The sequence below is a fragment of the Neodiprion pinetum genome, chromosome 3 (genome assembly GCF_021155775.2).
Source record: "Neodiprion pinetum isolate iyNeoPine1 chromosome 3, iyNeoPine1.2, whole genome shotgun sequence".
Classification (NCBI taxonomy): Eukaryota; Metazoa; Arthropoda; class Insecta; order Hymenoptera; family Diprionidae; genus Neodiprion; species Neodiprion pinetum.
Window position 1 is genome coordinate 31867365 of NC_060234.1, and position 15853 is coordinate 31883217.

A 15853-nucleotide genomic window follows, 5' to 3' on the forward strand; every position below is an offset into this window, starting at 1 on the left:
TCGAGTAATCACGTCTGTATAATGATTCGAACAAATACAAGTGGATTCACAGCATGTGTCACGTCGATAAAGTGTTAAACTTACCAGTTCGAGGACCCAGCTGAAGCTTCACTCAATCCAGAACAAGATGATCCAACGTCTGTGAAGGAAAAGCGTAACGCCTGTCAGACATTTCTATCACTCGTAATCCTCTGTCAGAAACGTGAGATTGTTCGCCGACGAGAACCGGCACAAGAGTGAAAACATTTTGCGATTCTTCGAAGTTCCGATACGATCCCGCCCTCTGCGTTAGATAGTTGCGACGATTTCGATCCAGAAGATCCTCTCTGCGAGCGTATCGTGGCGGCGATTTGGCGTAGGTAGAATAGTAACCTGCCGACTGAGGATCCGCACAATCAGCCACGGTTTGCGGATCGTCGGCATACTGCGAGGATTTTCTTGAGAGGAAATAATTGGCTACGCGTCGAAGGAGAGCCGGTCTGCTTGACGCCGTTTGCGGCTCTCTCGCATCCGGCGCATTTGGATGCCTTCGCGTTGAAAAATTTCCAAAATCTGCCGGAATGTAGAAATCATCGAATCTAGAGTGCGCGTTTTTCTTGTGTCGAGAACGCGATGACCGTGATCCCGATACTTTGCTGGTCGCCTCTTCGTCGGTTGTAATTTGCTCTAAATCGTTGGACGTCATTGAGCTGTTCGTCGGTACTGCTCCGAGCGGATTAAAACGTGACGAGAAGTGATTGACGACAGGATCGAACCGCTGCTGGTCCCAGGGATGCGGCTTTTCGATGTATCCTCGGCGACCAGATTTTGGAAAATTAAATCCAGTCCGAATTGGACAAGGTACAGAATTCGAATGCGGATACGGTTGTCGGAAATCCGGTTTTGGTACCACAGAAGATACGCGATAACTGTGATAGGTTTTTCGATTACAGAAGGGAAGCTTCTCTGTTGGCGTATTAGCTGGACCAGCAGACGATACCGGGCGCTTGTCAGAATTACACGATCGAGCCGAGGACGGAGTTACGTTCCGTGTATATTTTGATGACTGCCATGAATTACACAGCTTTCTGGGTCCGCAGCACTTCGGGCATTTTTTACTCTTGCGCTTGAATGGAATAAGCAGCTTTTTGTATTGATTCCGTTTCACACTCTTCTTACAATGATACACCGAAGGTGTATCGTTATCTCGAAACCACACCTCTGCCGGAAGCTTATCGGTAGCACCACACACGCTGATCGCTTCCTCTGTAGTTGTCCATTTGGGTACGGCAGCGGCAGCTTCGTCAGTATTCACACCCCTCGAAGTATCTTGATCGACTGAAGAGCTCTCCGATGTCGTGCCGGTCTCTATCGACCAGCCACTGTCACTGGTTAGATTCTCCGCATATTTTTCAGGCTCGTCAGTTACTTCTTGGGTACCGACAGCAGCATCGGCGATTTTTACCCTTCTCGAGCTCTCAAGTAAACCCATCTCCGTCGACTTCGAACTGGCAGGCTCTTCCAATGTTTGAGTTTTTTTATTAGATTTGAGTTTTGAATTATCATCAACTTCTCGTTCGACTGATGGCTTTGGAGATTTTTGTGTCTCTTTGTTGTCATTCGTTTTCTCTTGTGTAGTAACTATCGTCGGTACTTCAACAGAATCATACGACTCCGTACCATGAATAGATGTACTCGAAGATGATGAATTCTCTATCTCTTTGGGATGCTCTCTTCTTTTTATCGCAGGAACATGGGTTGTCGTTTCGACCGAACTTTTCGACTCTGTATCCCGGGTTGTTGTACTCGAGGATGACAATCTTTCCGAAGCCACTCGATGTCTTCTCCTTTTTTTTGTTTCAATGTCAGGAAGCTTTCTCACTGATTTCTCTGATTCAGTACTAAGAGTGTCTATACTCGAGGTTGGAGATTTTTTGGTCTTCTTTCGGTTCTTCCGATTTTTCTTTACAGCTTGTATTGGTTCTTCAACCGAGGTATCTGATTCTGTGCTAACAGAATCTGTGCTGGGAGATGGCGGTTTGTCTTCTTTCATAAGATTTCGTCTTTTTTTATTAAAAATTTTATTCGGGACATCAGCCGTATTATCCGAATCTGTATCTAGAATGGCTGTCTTTGAATGTGGTGATCTAGTCGTCTTCCTTCGTCTCTTTCTTTCTTTCGGAGCAATGTCAGTCGATTTTTCAAATGAGCTATTCAACTCTGCGCCAAAAGTATCTGTACTGGTGGATGGTGGGTTTTCCCTTTTATTTTTATTTCTTCTTTTTTGATTCACAATTTCAGTCTGTACCTCTTCCGTACTGTTCGATTCTGTATCTAAGTTAGCTGTCCTGGACGGTGGCGATTTGTTCTTTTCTTTTCGACGCCTCTCTCGTTTTTTCGTAACAATTTCGATTGGTTCCGCGGCCGAACTATCCGACTCGTCACTAATCGCAGTTATCGTCGCAGGTAGTGATTTTTCTGTTTTCGCTCGATTTCTTGTTTTTTTCTCAACAGTTTTAATAGGTTCCTCCAGTGAATGATCGAATTCTGTACCAACGGTAGCTGTCCTTAAGGATGATAACTTTTCCTTTTCCGTTTCTTTTTTATTCCTTCTTCTCTTCGTAGTAATTTCAGTTGGTTCTTCAACCGAATTATCCGAATCTCTGTCAGGGATGACGGTCCTCAGGGGCGGAGCTTTTTCTATTATCTTTCGTGTCTTTCTCCTTGTCGAAGCAGCTTCCGTTGGTTCTTCAACCAAACCATCCGGCTCAGTATCAATGGCAGTTGTCCTTGATGTTGACGATTTTTCTATTTCCTTTTGATGTCTTTTTCTTTTTTTCACAACCATTTCAATTGGTTTTTCTACCGCACCATCTAACTCCGTATCAACCACAGCTGCTTTCGAAGATGCCGATGTTTCTACTCCTCTTTGATCTTTCACCTTTTTTTTCTTAGTAATTTCAGTTGGTTTTTCAGGCAATTTATTCGGCTCTACATCAATGTCAGCTACACTCGACGATTGTAATTCCGCCATTTCCTTTTTTTTTACTTTATTTAGATTATTCTTTTTCTTCGTGTTAGTATTTTCGATTGGAATCTCAGCCGATGTACCCGACACTGTAGCAAAGGTAGATGTACTCAAAGAATGCGATTGCATTGTTTCCTGTTTCTCCAATTTCTTCTTACTTCCATTCTTTTTTTCGTTATTTTTACCCGTAGCACGTTCAACGGAATCATTAGGCGGCACGGTAGATGTATCTCCAATCAGAGGTTGGGCTTCCAAAACTTCTGCTTCTGCTTTCGAATCGGCTTTCGATGAACTTACGTTTTTACGGCATCTATTTAACGGTGTACAAAGAGATCCAAGATTCTGTTTGAAGCTGCCCATGCAGGTAGGAGTTGGTTCGTTTCTATTGTTCTTCGAAACAGTTTCGGATGTTGAAATGGTTTTTGGTTGCTCATCCTCACTCGGTTTTCCTGATTTGTACAACCGCTTTGGTTTTGTTGTTCGATTAGCATTTCTTTGGCCGTCTATTTCCGGAGTTTTTGCACCTTGTTCATCTCTTACGTTTTTCCGATCCAACGTTTCTACTTTAGTCAACACGACACTATTGGATGTTTGACTCGGTTCATTCGAAGACAGTTCCTCTGATTTGATCTTTCTGCGATTTTGCTTAAGCTTTTTTTTAGCTTTACGTGTATCGATAGAGGCAGAATCATTCGATTCAGCAGTGTCCAAACTACCGCTTGGTTCTGATTTCACAGTTTGCTTCTTGTTCTTCTTACCGTTGCTACTATTCGCATCAACTATTGCATTCCCATCTTTTTCAGTGATGAGCTTTTTCTCTTCAGTTTTCAAAGTCCTCCGAGTTTCCTCGCTGTTTCTAATTTTTTTCCCTATCGATTGAACATTGGCACTTGCGGGCTCGCGTTTTTCCGCCGTTTTACTCGGCTCTTGTTTCTGCGATTTATTTTTGTTCGTTGGCGACGATTTTGACACCCACTTCGAAAAGGCAGACGAATTTTGCAATTCTTGAAAAAAGTAGTCAGACGATACAATATTTTTACCGGATGGCATGTAAGGTGGCGAATTTATGGCAGTATCTGTGGAAAAAATTTCACTTGAATCTTGGTTTTTAGCTATCTGACGACCAGATGTTTTTTGTGTCCCATTTTGAGATCGACCGTTCAGTTTTCGCAATGTTGCAGCAGAGTTTTTCCTACCAACATTTTCATGTATTATTGCTTTCCTTGCGGAAACTTCATTGTTAATCCTCTCATTTTTAATCAACAGCGATTTGACTTTGATCGTATTCACCTCTGCGCGCAATTCGTCAACTGCATTTGTTAACGCAGTCATTTGTAATATTACGTCGTTTAATTTATCTTGTTTTGAATTATCGGGATGAGACATCTGGCATTCAGTTTTCACAGTAAAATTTAGTTTACTGAAATCTAAAATATGGTCCCGTGAACACTATTCGGACTGTTTCTTTCTTTTGTTCTGTCAAACCATTGAAACAGACGAGCGGAAGAATTAAAAAAAAAGGTGAATAAATCGTTCGGAATTAAAAACAAACTTACCTTATGTATAAGCCGTTTATCAGGTAAGGATGACAGATTTTTTTATTATGACTATTAAATAACGTATATTAGTATTATACAGCCTAGGTACATTCATCAGTCATCGAGTTGCATTGTATAACGGACTGGCAATTGAAACAATGTTTGGTTGAATACAAAATTCTTCTATGCCAATACATGTACATATATAATACTATAGCGATTTATTTACAATAATTATAGTAGCGCAAGCTTATGATGAAATTAAATGTACTTGATCAGTGTTTATATCCAACATATAATTGCATCAGATAATTCTTAGAACATACTGCGTGACATCCAAAATCGTAAAATTTTTCGCTAATATAGTGTTTAAATCGTGCCTATGATCACTTGGTGATTCGCTAAATTTGAGGGAAGAATCATAATGACATTACTGATAGAAAATATTGTATTAAATAACTTAAATCGAATCAAAAATTTACAATGATTATATTCGAAATGGCCTCGCTGCTAAACATTCTGCATCCAGCAAAATAATGTCTGATACAGTTTCAATTGTTAATTAAGCCTAAAATTGCCTGAGCGCTAGCCTTGTCTTATAGTCCTGGTTTCGTTTGCTGCTCGATTACAGGTTTAAAATGTATTCATTGTCTATCATATTTTAACATCTATTTGTACACGCGGTGAGTATAAATTGATTTGAAAGGTAGGAAATATAGTTGCACTTATGGCTTAGCGGCGATACATATTTCACTATTACTTATGTTTGTACGTTGATACATTCCTCATGCTATGAAGAGATAATTATACGAAAAAACGGATCAATATTTCTTCACTGGAGTTGAATGAAATTTGAAAAAAAAAAAAGAAACACGCTAAGTTAGTATACGACAACCTTGGGTGTGGCAAAGAGAAGAAAAATATTTCATTCGACTTTATTGTTGCGTATTTAAAATTTTCTATAATTGAAATTAATTGTTGCTGTGTTAATGGGTGTTCATTAAAATGAAAATGCACCGCTCTTCAACAGGTTCAACAATTTTTAATTCACTTTAAATATTGGACTTGTGCTGTACAAGTAATGCAATGGAAAAAGTAACTAGATGAAGAATTATGCTCTCACAGTGTGTTATCTCAATTTTTCTACACCGCAACTCTATCTTGTTTAACTAGGTAGGAGGCAGGTTACATGACAATATCCAATTGTTGCCTGACAAGAATGAGTGGAAGATAAAATATACACATACAAGGTGAAAGGAAGCTCCCACCTGCTTAATTGATGCCGGCATCAAAAAATAAAACACATACATACCCTGAAAGTAGAATTGCATGTTATAAATGTTAGAGTTAAAATATTTTTAGAGAGCCTGTATAAGTGTGTTACTTCTCTGCGAGGTAATCGATATATTTCAATTTTCCGATACACGATAACGAATATAATGATAAGAAAAAATGATACATGGTATTACGCGGTAAAGTCATTCATCCAAATAATAGATGCCATTTCACTCTAATGTAAAATTTTCTAAGTATCAAAATCAAATATAACTGTTGATGAACGTGTTGCATTGCTTTGTTTTCGAATTACATTATTAGTATTTCTTTTTTTTCCGTCTCAGGGTATTCAAGTCTTAATATCAGCAGATCAATGAGAAGATTTTGTTAGCCACATTCCTTATTTATCAATCCAAGCCTTGATTTGGTAGCGGCTGCGCCATTCACAAAAAAGATATATTTTTTACTCATCAAATTAATTAATGAAAAGAAACTATCTTCTTTACTGACCTCGGTATAAATTTACTTACGTCCAATTATATAGTTCGACCATTTTATGCCACATGACTTTCCTCATCCTGATACATAGGGTATTTTATTTAAACAATAGACCTCGATTAGGATGGAAAAAAGTTAGTGACCACCAACCTTGCAAGTCTGCTGACAAGGATGCATTGACATAATAGACATTTGTTATTTCGATAAACAAACGCTGCCAATTTCGTTGACTTATTGCTCCATTGCTCGTGCGGTGCAATGCTAATACTTAATCGACTAATATATCACGTTAAATAAAAATGACTCTGGATTTATAAGTGTTGACTTTATATAAACAGGGATCGGTATAATAGTTCACTACCTGTTTACTTTGGTCCCATCTCATTCCCTCGCTCTCTTCTTCACTATCTTCTAACACTGTGTGCGGCAGCAGTCTTCACAGTTTGACACAACTCTACACACACTCGTATACTCGTTTGTCCATTGGATACAACGGTCCTTCTTTTGATCCTTTATACACTTTGGAGTTGAAGATAGTATTTATCAGCACGTGTTGCAGGCATGCACTATGCACTAGCTCAGTTTAGCCGCCCAGAGTATGGTCTGTCAGGAATTCGGGGGGGAATATTGGGAACAGGTCGCCTACAACATACATATTTAATGAGTAACAGTTATATGTGATAATAAATAATAACGATTAATTTATAATACGATGAGATATGACCAATGAATTTTTTTACGTTATTATTGAATTTGATTTTTAATCTGACATCGTTACCAGAATGACAAACCGGTTCTACGGAACTTGGCATCAGAAAAATTCGATGTAAGTATCCAATAATTCGATGAGCTGACCATACTAATAATATTGATTGAATAGACTGCAAAAGATACAGAAATTAAATTTACACTGTGCGTATACTTTGTAATACAAAAGTGTTATTTTTTTTTCTCAATTTCAATAAATACGTATAATCATTATTATCCAGAGCTAATGAAAATATTAACTAATATAGAATGCCGAGTTTTGATCAAATGAATTCTTTTCATATGAATACAATAACACAATGAATACTGAAAACACTTTATTGAAAACATTTCTTGCGTAACATGCATAAAAAGTAAGACATGCATGAATAGAATAGTTTCGAAGGAGTTCTAAAAATCTGTCAAAATTGCAAACAGTAACTGAAGTATATCAACATAGAAGAAAAAAGAATGGGAAACTCAGCAACCTTAGAAATAATATATTAAACAATTTGATTTAGAAATCCCTTGATTCTTAAACAATAACATATACATATCCTGAAATGCATGTCAAGCACAGAAACACCAAAGACCCGTGAATGAAATGAGATAATTTATTATACACATGAAACTAATTAGAAACAGAAAATAATGAATTATGATAGTAAGCTGAAGCAACAACGTGTACATTTATTATTATCGAGGAAAAGGAATTAGATTAGGATTAATAACAAGACAGAACATAGGCACACATCTTACAAATAATGTATAAATGTGTGTCCAGTATTCGTACAATTTACGATTATTATGTCATAATCGTTTATATTTTTTAACATAGTATAGTAGTCCCTATATACACATTTATATTGCAATAATCAGTGTACTTCTTATACAATATAAGTTCACATAAAACTTGTGTTTTATATATTAGAGTACGTTCGTGAAGTAACCCTACGTTAGAAGCATGAATGGCATTTCATCTTTGGAAGGTACAATTGCAGATGTCCATGCGCGTGTGTGTGTGTGTGTGTGTGTGTGGGTATGTGTGTGTCTATGTTCATATGCCACAATACGATTCCCAGTATATGGTCTACCAATAATTATTACAATTTTTCAACGCATTGCAATACAACTGAATGATAAAAACTTAGTCTACCTACGTGAAGGAACACTTGAAGAGAAAGAAAAAAAAAAAGATGGAAACCTCATCTATAGATGTTGGTCGCGGGATTTTTCAACAAGGCTTTGAGCCTATAATACCAATGATACTTCATAAATTATGTGCTAGATTTGATGTAATGTATTAAATCTTTCAAGACCAAGAAACCTTCGAAGTGAAATGGACTTATGTGGCGTTATCAATTAAGCTGCTGATTGGAAGAGCCATGTATTAAAATTCTACTATGTAACCGATTTATAACCAGAAGAAAATATGTCTCATATTTTAAACCGGGGAACCTAATTACGTTCAGCACGGAACGATGAGCAAAGAGAAACACGGAATAGTGCAAATTTAGCATGTACAACTTAAGAAGTGGACCCCAGGAAATTGTTTCTACCACATAGGTACGTATTAAAATTCAACCCATAAATTTTCAGGTTTTACGATTTATTATTATATGCAAAATATTTTCATCCAAAGAATAATTTTTGTCATACATTTCCATTTTGGCGTATTCAGACTATAAGATTCCCATGTATGTGTGTGCATATATGGTAATACAATATTTTTAAAAACTGCCTGAGGACTAACTCCCGAAGTCGAGACGAGTATGAAAGTTGTACACCACTAGTATGAAGAATCGATAATATTCGGCACACCACTTACGCAAAGACCCTAATCGTGTGATATTCCACTAGATATCATTTTGCATTGATCAAAATCATTTGATAAAATCAGAATTCCCCAATTTAAAGCATTCATTACATAAATATGACTATAGTACAAAAATATAAATTCAATTGAACCAAGGATTACTTCACGTACAAGTATTTTAGCTTTTCGTTTTTAAATTCACTTCAAACGTCTGATGGCAAGTAATATTCTTAAACCGTTACAAGTGTAACATTAATTAATCGAGGACACTATTTTATTGAAGTCACTATACATTGCAAATATTCAACTTGGTATACTTATCTGTCAAATATTAAGGCTCTAGGTGGAAGCATTCGGTGTATCAAACTTCGATTTTATAAAAGAAAAATGTTATTGATGTTTCAATGTAAATTTTGTAACAAACACAACGAAAAGTATAGTCAGAAAAAAACATAGATTTGAAAATGAAAATAGCGATACCAAGCCGTATTATTCATAATGGTGCGGATGAATACTGAAGATGAATTTCTCGAATGATCTGAATGAAAATATTGTTAAGGAGTACTTTAGGAGTTGAGTTGAATATCCGCAAGCAAGTTTATGTTATATCCCTGTGATTCATCATTTTATGTAGTACTACGATCTAAATTGCAATAACTACTTACGCTAATGTCATAAATATTATTATTATTTTTTAGTTTTCTCTGTTTTTTTTTTCTAATTGTTATATATTTACCAACATTGTTTTATTTAGTCACAGAAGCGATCAGTTCAGTGCATTACTACAGTAACAATTTTTCCGCCCCATATTCAGTACTACGTGAGAGCATTTAGTAATTGCAAAAACAGAAGGAAAATTCATGTTCTGAATATAATTTAATTTGGAAAATTTACAACTAATATCTATTCTAAGTTGTCTCTAATCGCGTTTCTTCTAAGAAGTCGTATTAATAATTGACTTACGAATCCAGAGTGAATATAAGAAACCATCAATTAACTCATAAGACTCTGGTTTCCAAATTACTAGTTACACCGTCTGTTCGTTGTCGTTTGATCTGTGAACTTACTTCTCATTTCACATATATTGAAAACAAGCTACTACTTACACGCAAGTGATTTTTACAGATTGACCTGCGTACAGAAATCATACTCCGATCGAAAATTATAAGGAAATAAAAAATAAAAAAATGAAATGGTAAAAGTTAATTGAAACTGCAATGTAGGTAACTTTGAACATTTCTTAATGTGCTAATATCTACCGAACATGGGACATGGTGCTACAGACTAGATTTATAACTTATTAGCCTGGCAACAGTGCATGAATCTGTTAGATATACAATGTATACTGTACAATAACATTCCGATATAATGCCACTCGTGACTGCACATATTTTCATAAATAATAAATATTATTCATATATGAATGTAGCACTGCTCAGCTCTGAATGGAATGGTACGAGTTGATGTTTTTCTTATCATTTAATTTGAAAAAAACATTCACTTTCACAGTGAAATAGATTGTTTTATTAAGCAGAACTTGACATATATTTAGGCAATTAATGTTGTAACCTTCATACGGATCAAGTATATTCAGATATAATATATTGATGCGATAACGTTTACATGACTTACGATTGATACTCTATATTTGAAAAGACCAAATAATTGTTATAACAAATCTCTAATTTCGTTGACGATAGAGTTAATGTTTTCATTATCTTTTACAATAAACTCCGAAGGTAGCTGCAATATATCACATATTATGATGAAGTAGGTTTTGCTTTAGGTAGCTAATAGTTAAACAATCTTTATCAACGCACTGACATTTCTATAAATGAAAACGACCAAACATCAAATTTATACTAAAGTTCAATCTCCTGTTTTCCAATTTTTTAAAACTACTTAGCACTTCACTTGTTCAGTATCGATTTCTAACATTTAAAATTTAATTAACACGATGATATAACCGTACAGTGAATACGAGATCGCTTTATCATAACAGCATGACATTTTTGTCCGATAATAATTGTAAATATCACTGAGAATCGTTATTATATGAAGATAACATTTATTCTTCTATATCAGAAAACAATACATTGCGGTTCAACTGCAAGAAATGCTTATATTTCTAATTCAACTGATCTATTTGTGGAATGCCGGCAGAGTTTACTTGTAGTAAGGACATCTAATAATCACCGCTATTCTTGGTAGACTTTTCAGGACTTAGTTACTTAGGGAATCGTTTTCCGTTTACTAGGAATGTTAGAACCTTCAATTATACTTACGACTATATGTAAAATTAAACCGATTGCTCAGCTGCTAAATACTAATCTTTTTATCCATTTCAAACACATTCGCAGCAGGTTCTGATTTCACGAAGCAAAATAATTTTGACATCAATCATAATTTCACGCAAAGAATAGGGAGACTTGACCCACTGCAAAGTGGGACACTCGAGAAAAGAACACGATTATGATTATTCGAGTGAAATTTTTCTGTTTCTGTTTGCATACCTGCATTGATTTTTTAAAATTTTTTTTCGGAATAAAATAGGGTTCCTTCGAAAAATATGAAGAATAATTTTTCATACAAGTTTTACCTGTCTCATTTTGCTTTACTTTCACCGGTCTCACTTATATTCTTTACGCCGGAAACGTTTTTCACAACTAATAATTATATTGGAGCTGCTTAGCAATTCTCGCAATTGAATAATTTAGAATTGTATTTAAACTATATCATTCATTAATAGCAATAAATTTATTTTACACAGAGTTGAATTTGATAATTCTGAATAATTTACTTGAAAACACGTATGGCGTCAATGAATTCAACGCTGCGAACTGTCCAACACTTGGTGAATTACTTTTACTTTTTTGAGACGTCTGTCATCAAATAAAGCAAAAATCCAATTTTCAAGGGTCAAATCTCTCAACTAACGTTTCATTAAAATATAATATCTATACATCGTAATAATTACCATTGGATCGTTAGATTGAGTTTTTTTTTTCTATTCAGTAATTTAACAATATTAATCTTTCCTCTTTTCAAACCTACAAATATTATGTGTATTAAATATACACTTAAGAACTAGGGTGCCAATAAGGAAATCTTTGGTGAAAGGGCAACCTCTGAACTACGCGCACAACGCCTGTGCCAACACATGCACAAGTTTTCGTTTGCAGCATTTGTCCGTTACGCTCGGCTCACGTAAAAGTTGTGCACACATGGCTCAGAGGTTTCCTCTTTCACCAAAGATTCCCTGTATAATTAGCTATGATCTATTATCCAATTGAAACACAGCACAAGACAATCAAAAACTAGGTACTGTACAGGTATAGCTAATGCCAATTTTATATAATTGATACAATATTCAATCGCGATTGAATAAAAATCCATTTCTAGAACATTTATCGCAACCCAGAAAGTCATATTCATTTCTGTGATCATTTATAATTGAAGTACATACAACACATATCCAAGCAACTTTTGAAAAGTTCACTTCATTCGTAGCATAAAAATTTAATCTGTCTGTAACAATTTTGTGGCTAGAATTACACTAGTTATTAATTGACGTTTAGTCATAGTCTGTTGAAAAATTTTCTTTATCCAAATTTCCAACAGCCTGATTTATGTTGTAAATAAATGAAATCTCAAGATCGTATTCAAGTCCAGTATCCAATACGGGATTTATTATTTTGTCCAGTCCCACAATCCATTGTAGCATACAATTAGATAAGTATACAATTTATACACATATCATGTCTTCTAATACCGTATATCATGACTACAGATTTTAGTTGAAACTTCAGTTTTGGAATAAACAGCCATGGCAAGAGCTGAATAAAAATTCTCCGATCTGAGTTATGAAAAATTTCTATAGTCTGATTTGTACACTAGTTTTCACTCTGGCTCGTTGGCCAGTACACAAAGTTTGATAAGACTTTGCATCGTCGTACATATGAATGTATACTAAGAAGCAATTTTGAAAATCTAGTTGGAATCGAAACAGTAAATATATTCTAGAATTTACCAAAAATTACCTAAAACTGTCCTTAGACACGGTTCAACGAATACCTATTATTATTATAATTTTTGTTTTCTTCGCAAATACACGAATTTGTAAAACGAACAATTCAATTTTCTTCAACTCTGGGTTACACGTGCATGTGTACTTCAATCAATGTATTGGTTTCATGCGAGACGAGTTACCCTTGATGTTAAAACTTGTTAACCCGGGACTTTTCCATTTATGCTCTAAATGATAGGTTTTGTAAAATCGAATACTAATTCTATCCTGTTGAACCTTGAGAATGATCCAAGGGTAAAGCAGTCTGTTCATGATCGCATGAGATACAATACGAATAATGTTATACCATACTTTGTGTTTATTTCCCTATGTCGTTTACTTGTAAATAGTTTAGAAATCTAACAGTCATTAATTCAGCTTGTAAAATCATGCACAGAAATCAATAAGTTAGTTGCAAATTAGTAAACTTTTTCCATACAACAGAGATTAGAATTAGTTTCATCTTAACCCTGAACAGTCTACCATTCTACATAAATTCAATTATTAATTTCAATTTAGATAGGCAACTGCAAAGTTGGATATGGCAAGCGATAGCATTTTTTTTTCATTATTTACTTGATCCTGAATGCATCCATCATCTCGTTCATAGCAGCATTAGCAGCAGCCTGTGTAGCAGCTTGACCCACTCGTTGCTGCAGCCCACCCCCACGACTAAACACATCAGTTTGTATTTACACTCTAAATTAACTAGAAATAGTTTACGTTTTGCTTAACACAATAATATGCTTGTTTGAGGGTTCCATTTTCTTTCAAAATAGCTGTAGAAACAAGGCTGTGAACAATGGTACTGAGTTTTTACTGAGACATCCACATTGTTCCAAACTGATCCATTTTCTTTGCATTGTAAATAATTTTGAGCCTCTTCAGAAGGTATGTGCATCTTAAAATAGGGCACTTCTGGGTGGATAGTGTTAAAAAAAAAACAAAAAACAAAAAACATTCCAGTGGCCGATTGACATTTTCTACACTTTAGGAACGCTTGACTAATTTTTACCCATATTAAGTAGGACTAAAAATATTGCAACACTTTAAATAGCGTTATATAGTTTATAGATAGCCCCGTGCCATTTTTAAGAAATAATTTTCTGGCACTTGCTCTAACGGGATATAACCATTAAGGAAGAAGAAAAAGAAGAAGAAGAAAAAATCGTCCTTCGAACTTCAATAAATTAAAGAATTAGTTGATTTTCACGAAAGTTTCGCAAATATCTTTATAATAACATTGAAAATGAATTTGCGTTTCTTTCACTTTCAAATTTATATTCACGTATGTGCATTATGATAATAACTGATTTTCAAATGATCTTCTTTACACAAGATGAAGAAAATTGAAACTTTTGGTTCATAGTTTCTTCCACTTTTTCAGAACCTAACAGTAGTTATGTATCACTGATGTTATAGAATTGCATTTTTAGTCTTCTATCACCAAGCATCCACTCACGAAAGAAAGTGCATCATATGAATTGAGAAAATAACGTTATAATCGGGCGCACATTACATTCTTAGTTTCGTGTTTTTAAGCATCCACTTAACGAACAGAGTGCATAATATGAATCGAGCTCATGTTATAATCAGGCGCCGACATGTCCTTCTCCAGGGAAATTTTCAAGTGATATAATATGTGTTCGGCTTAGTGACAATATTAAAAACATGAGTACGTAATTCAAAAATTACGATGTATTGCTGACATGTGGACACCTGTACTGAATGACGTCAAAAGAATACTAATGATATAGTACCGATTGTAGAATGTTGGGTGTTAAATGCAATGTCATGCTGTTATTTGTTACAATTGTTATTTGGTGAAAACCAAAAACCTTTAACCACTGAATTATAAATATTTTCAAATGGTATATACAAGAATTACATACAATTTGAAATGCAAGTAGCTCAACAGTGGAAAAAGTAATTTAAACATGAATAATAAATATATTTTACATTTTTTCAAATATCCAAAACACATCATGTTTAAATTAAGAACATACAAGTACTTGCATTTCATAAATTCTCAGTATTGCCAGGCTAAATTATGCTGTTAGTAACACTAGCAGAGATGTGCAGATTTTAGTAACTACACATCAAAGCTGACTTGATGGTATACGTATAAGCGAGACGATATCAACAATAATAGAATTTTATTCAATACTGCCGTTACTGTACATGAGAAACTGCATGTTGACTCAGCAGCTCAGGTTATCTCCAAAATGCAAGACAAACATAATAACATTTGAAAAGCTTTTACCATACCTATTAACCAAAGTTAGATTTTCAATGATGACCGAAAACATGTCTAATTCCACAATGCGATGATTGAAGTTACGTTACTGCCGTAGATATGTTTACCATAAATTGAAAGTGATTCCGGCAAGGAGTATTTTATAAGTGAACTTTACATTTATTGTACAAATTTGCACACCTCCAACAGCAACTATCACGTACTATACATAGAATATGTAGATATAGAATACAATTTAGTGAGAACATTTTGAGTATTAAATATTTACGAACTAGATGCAACAAATATATATGGGTTAGTAGCGACTAGATGTTAATGTGAAGAAGTTATTGTCGGCGCCTGGAATAAAAAGGAACATTAACACTGCAGCCCGATTGAATATGAAACTAAATTGCCTGGCGTGTAGATTTTGAGTCACAAAAATATCTGGAATTCCGTTAGTGAGAAAATGTTTCTCTATAAATTGATAACTCATCTCTACCTAGTTATTATAATAGGTATTACATAGATCATTAACACAGACCTGTAGGCAGTAGAATCAATAGCAAAGCTTCTTTATATTCAAGCGTATTTGGAGCTGAATGCACAAATATTACCACAAAGCATTCATATATTATCCAAGATCACAACGTATGTGATGTTTCATACA

General features: G+C 34.9%; 2 protein-coding genes across 9 annotated transcripts in view; both read right to left on the minus strand.

Moving 5' to 3' along the window:
• Positions 1–112: 112 nt before the first annotated feature.
• Positions 113–4393, minus strand: LOC138190633 (nucleolar protein dao-5-like). The gene has a single exon (XM_069134391.1). The coding sequence runs from the start codon at positions 4391–4393 to the stop codon at positions 113–115; it is 4281 nt and encodes a 1426-aa protein (XP_068990492.1).
• Positions 4394–4580: 187 nt separating this feature from the next.
• shi (dynamin-1 shibire) overlaps positions 4581–15853 on the minus strand; it is a 31863-nt gene continuing 20590 nt past the window's right edge. For 4 of the 8 annotated variants that reach the window (XM_069134812.1, XM_046617248.2, XM_046617252.2 and 1 more), the window contains 2 exons: positions 13524–13619; positions 4581–6960 (listed from right to left, as the gene is read on the minus strand). In XM_069134812.1, the coding sequence (XP_068990913.1) occupies positions 6897–6960; positions 13524–13619 (160 nt within the window). In that variant the 3' untranslated portion in view covers positions 4581–6896. Of the gene's footprint in view, positions 6961–7867; positions 15544–15853 lie in introns of those variants that run through there. The other 4 variants (XM_046617253.2, XM_069134811.1, XM_069134810.1 and 1 more) reach the window with 4 other exon arrangements.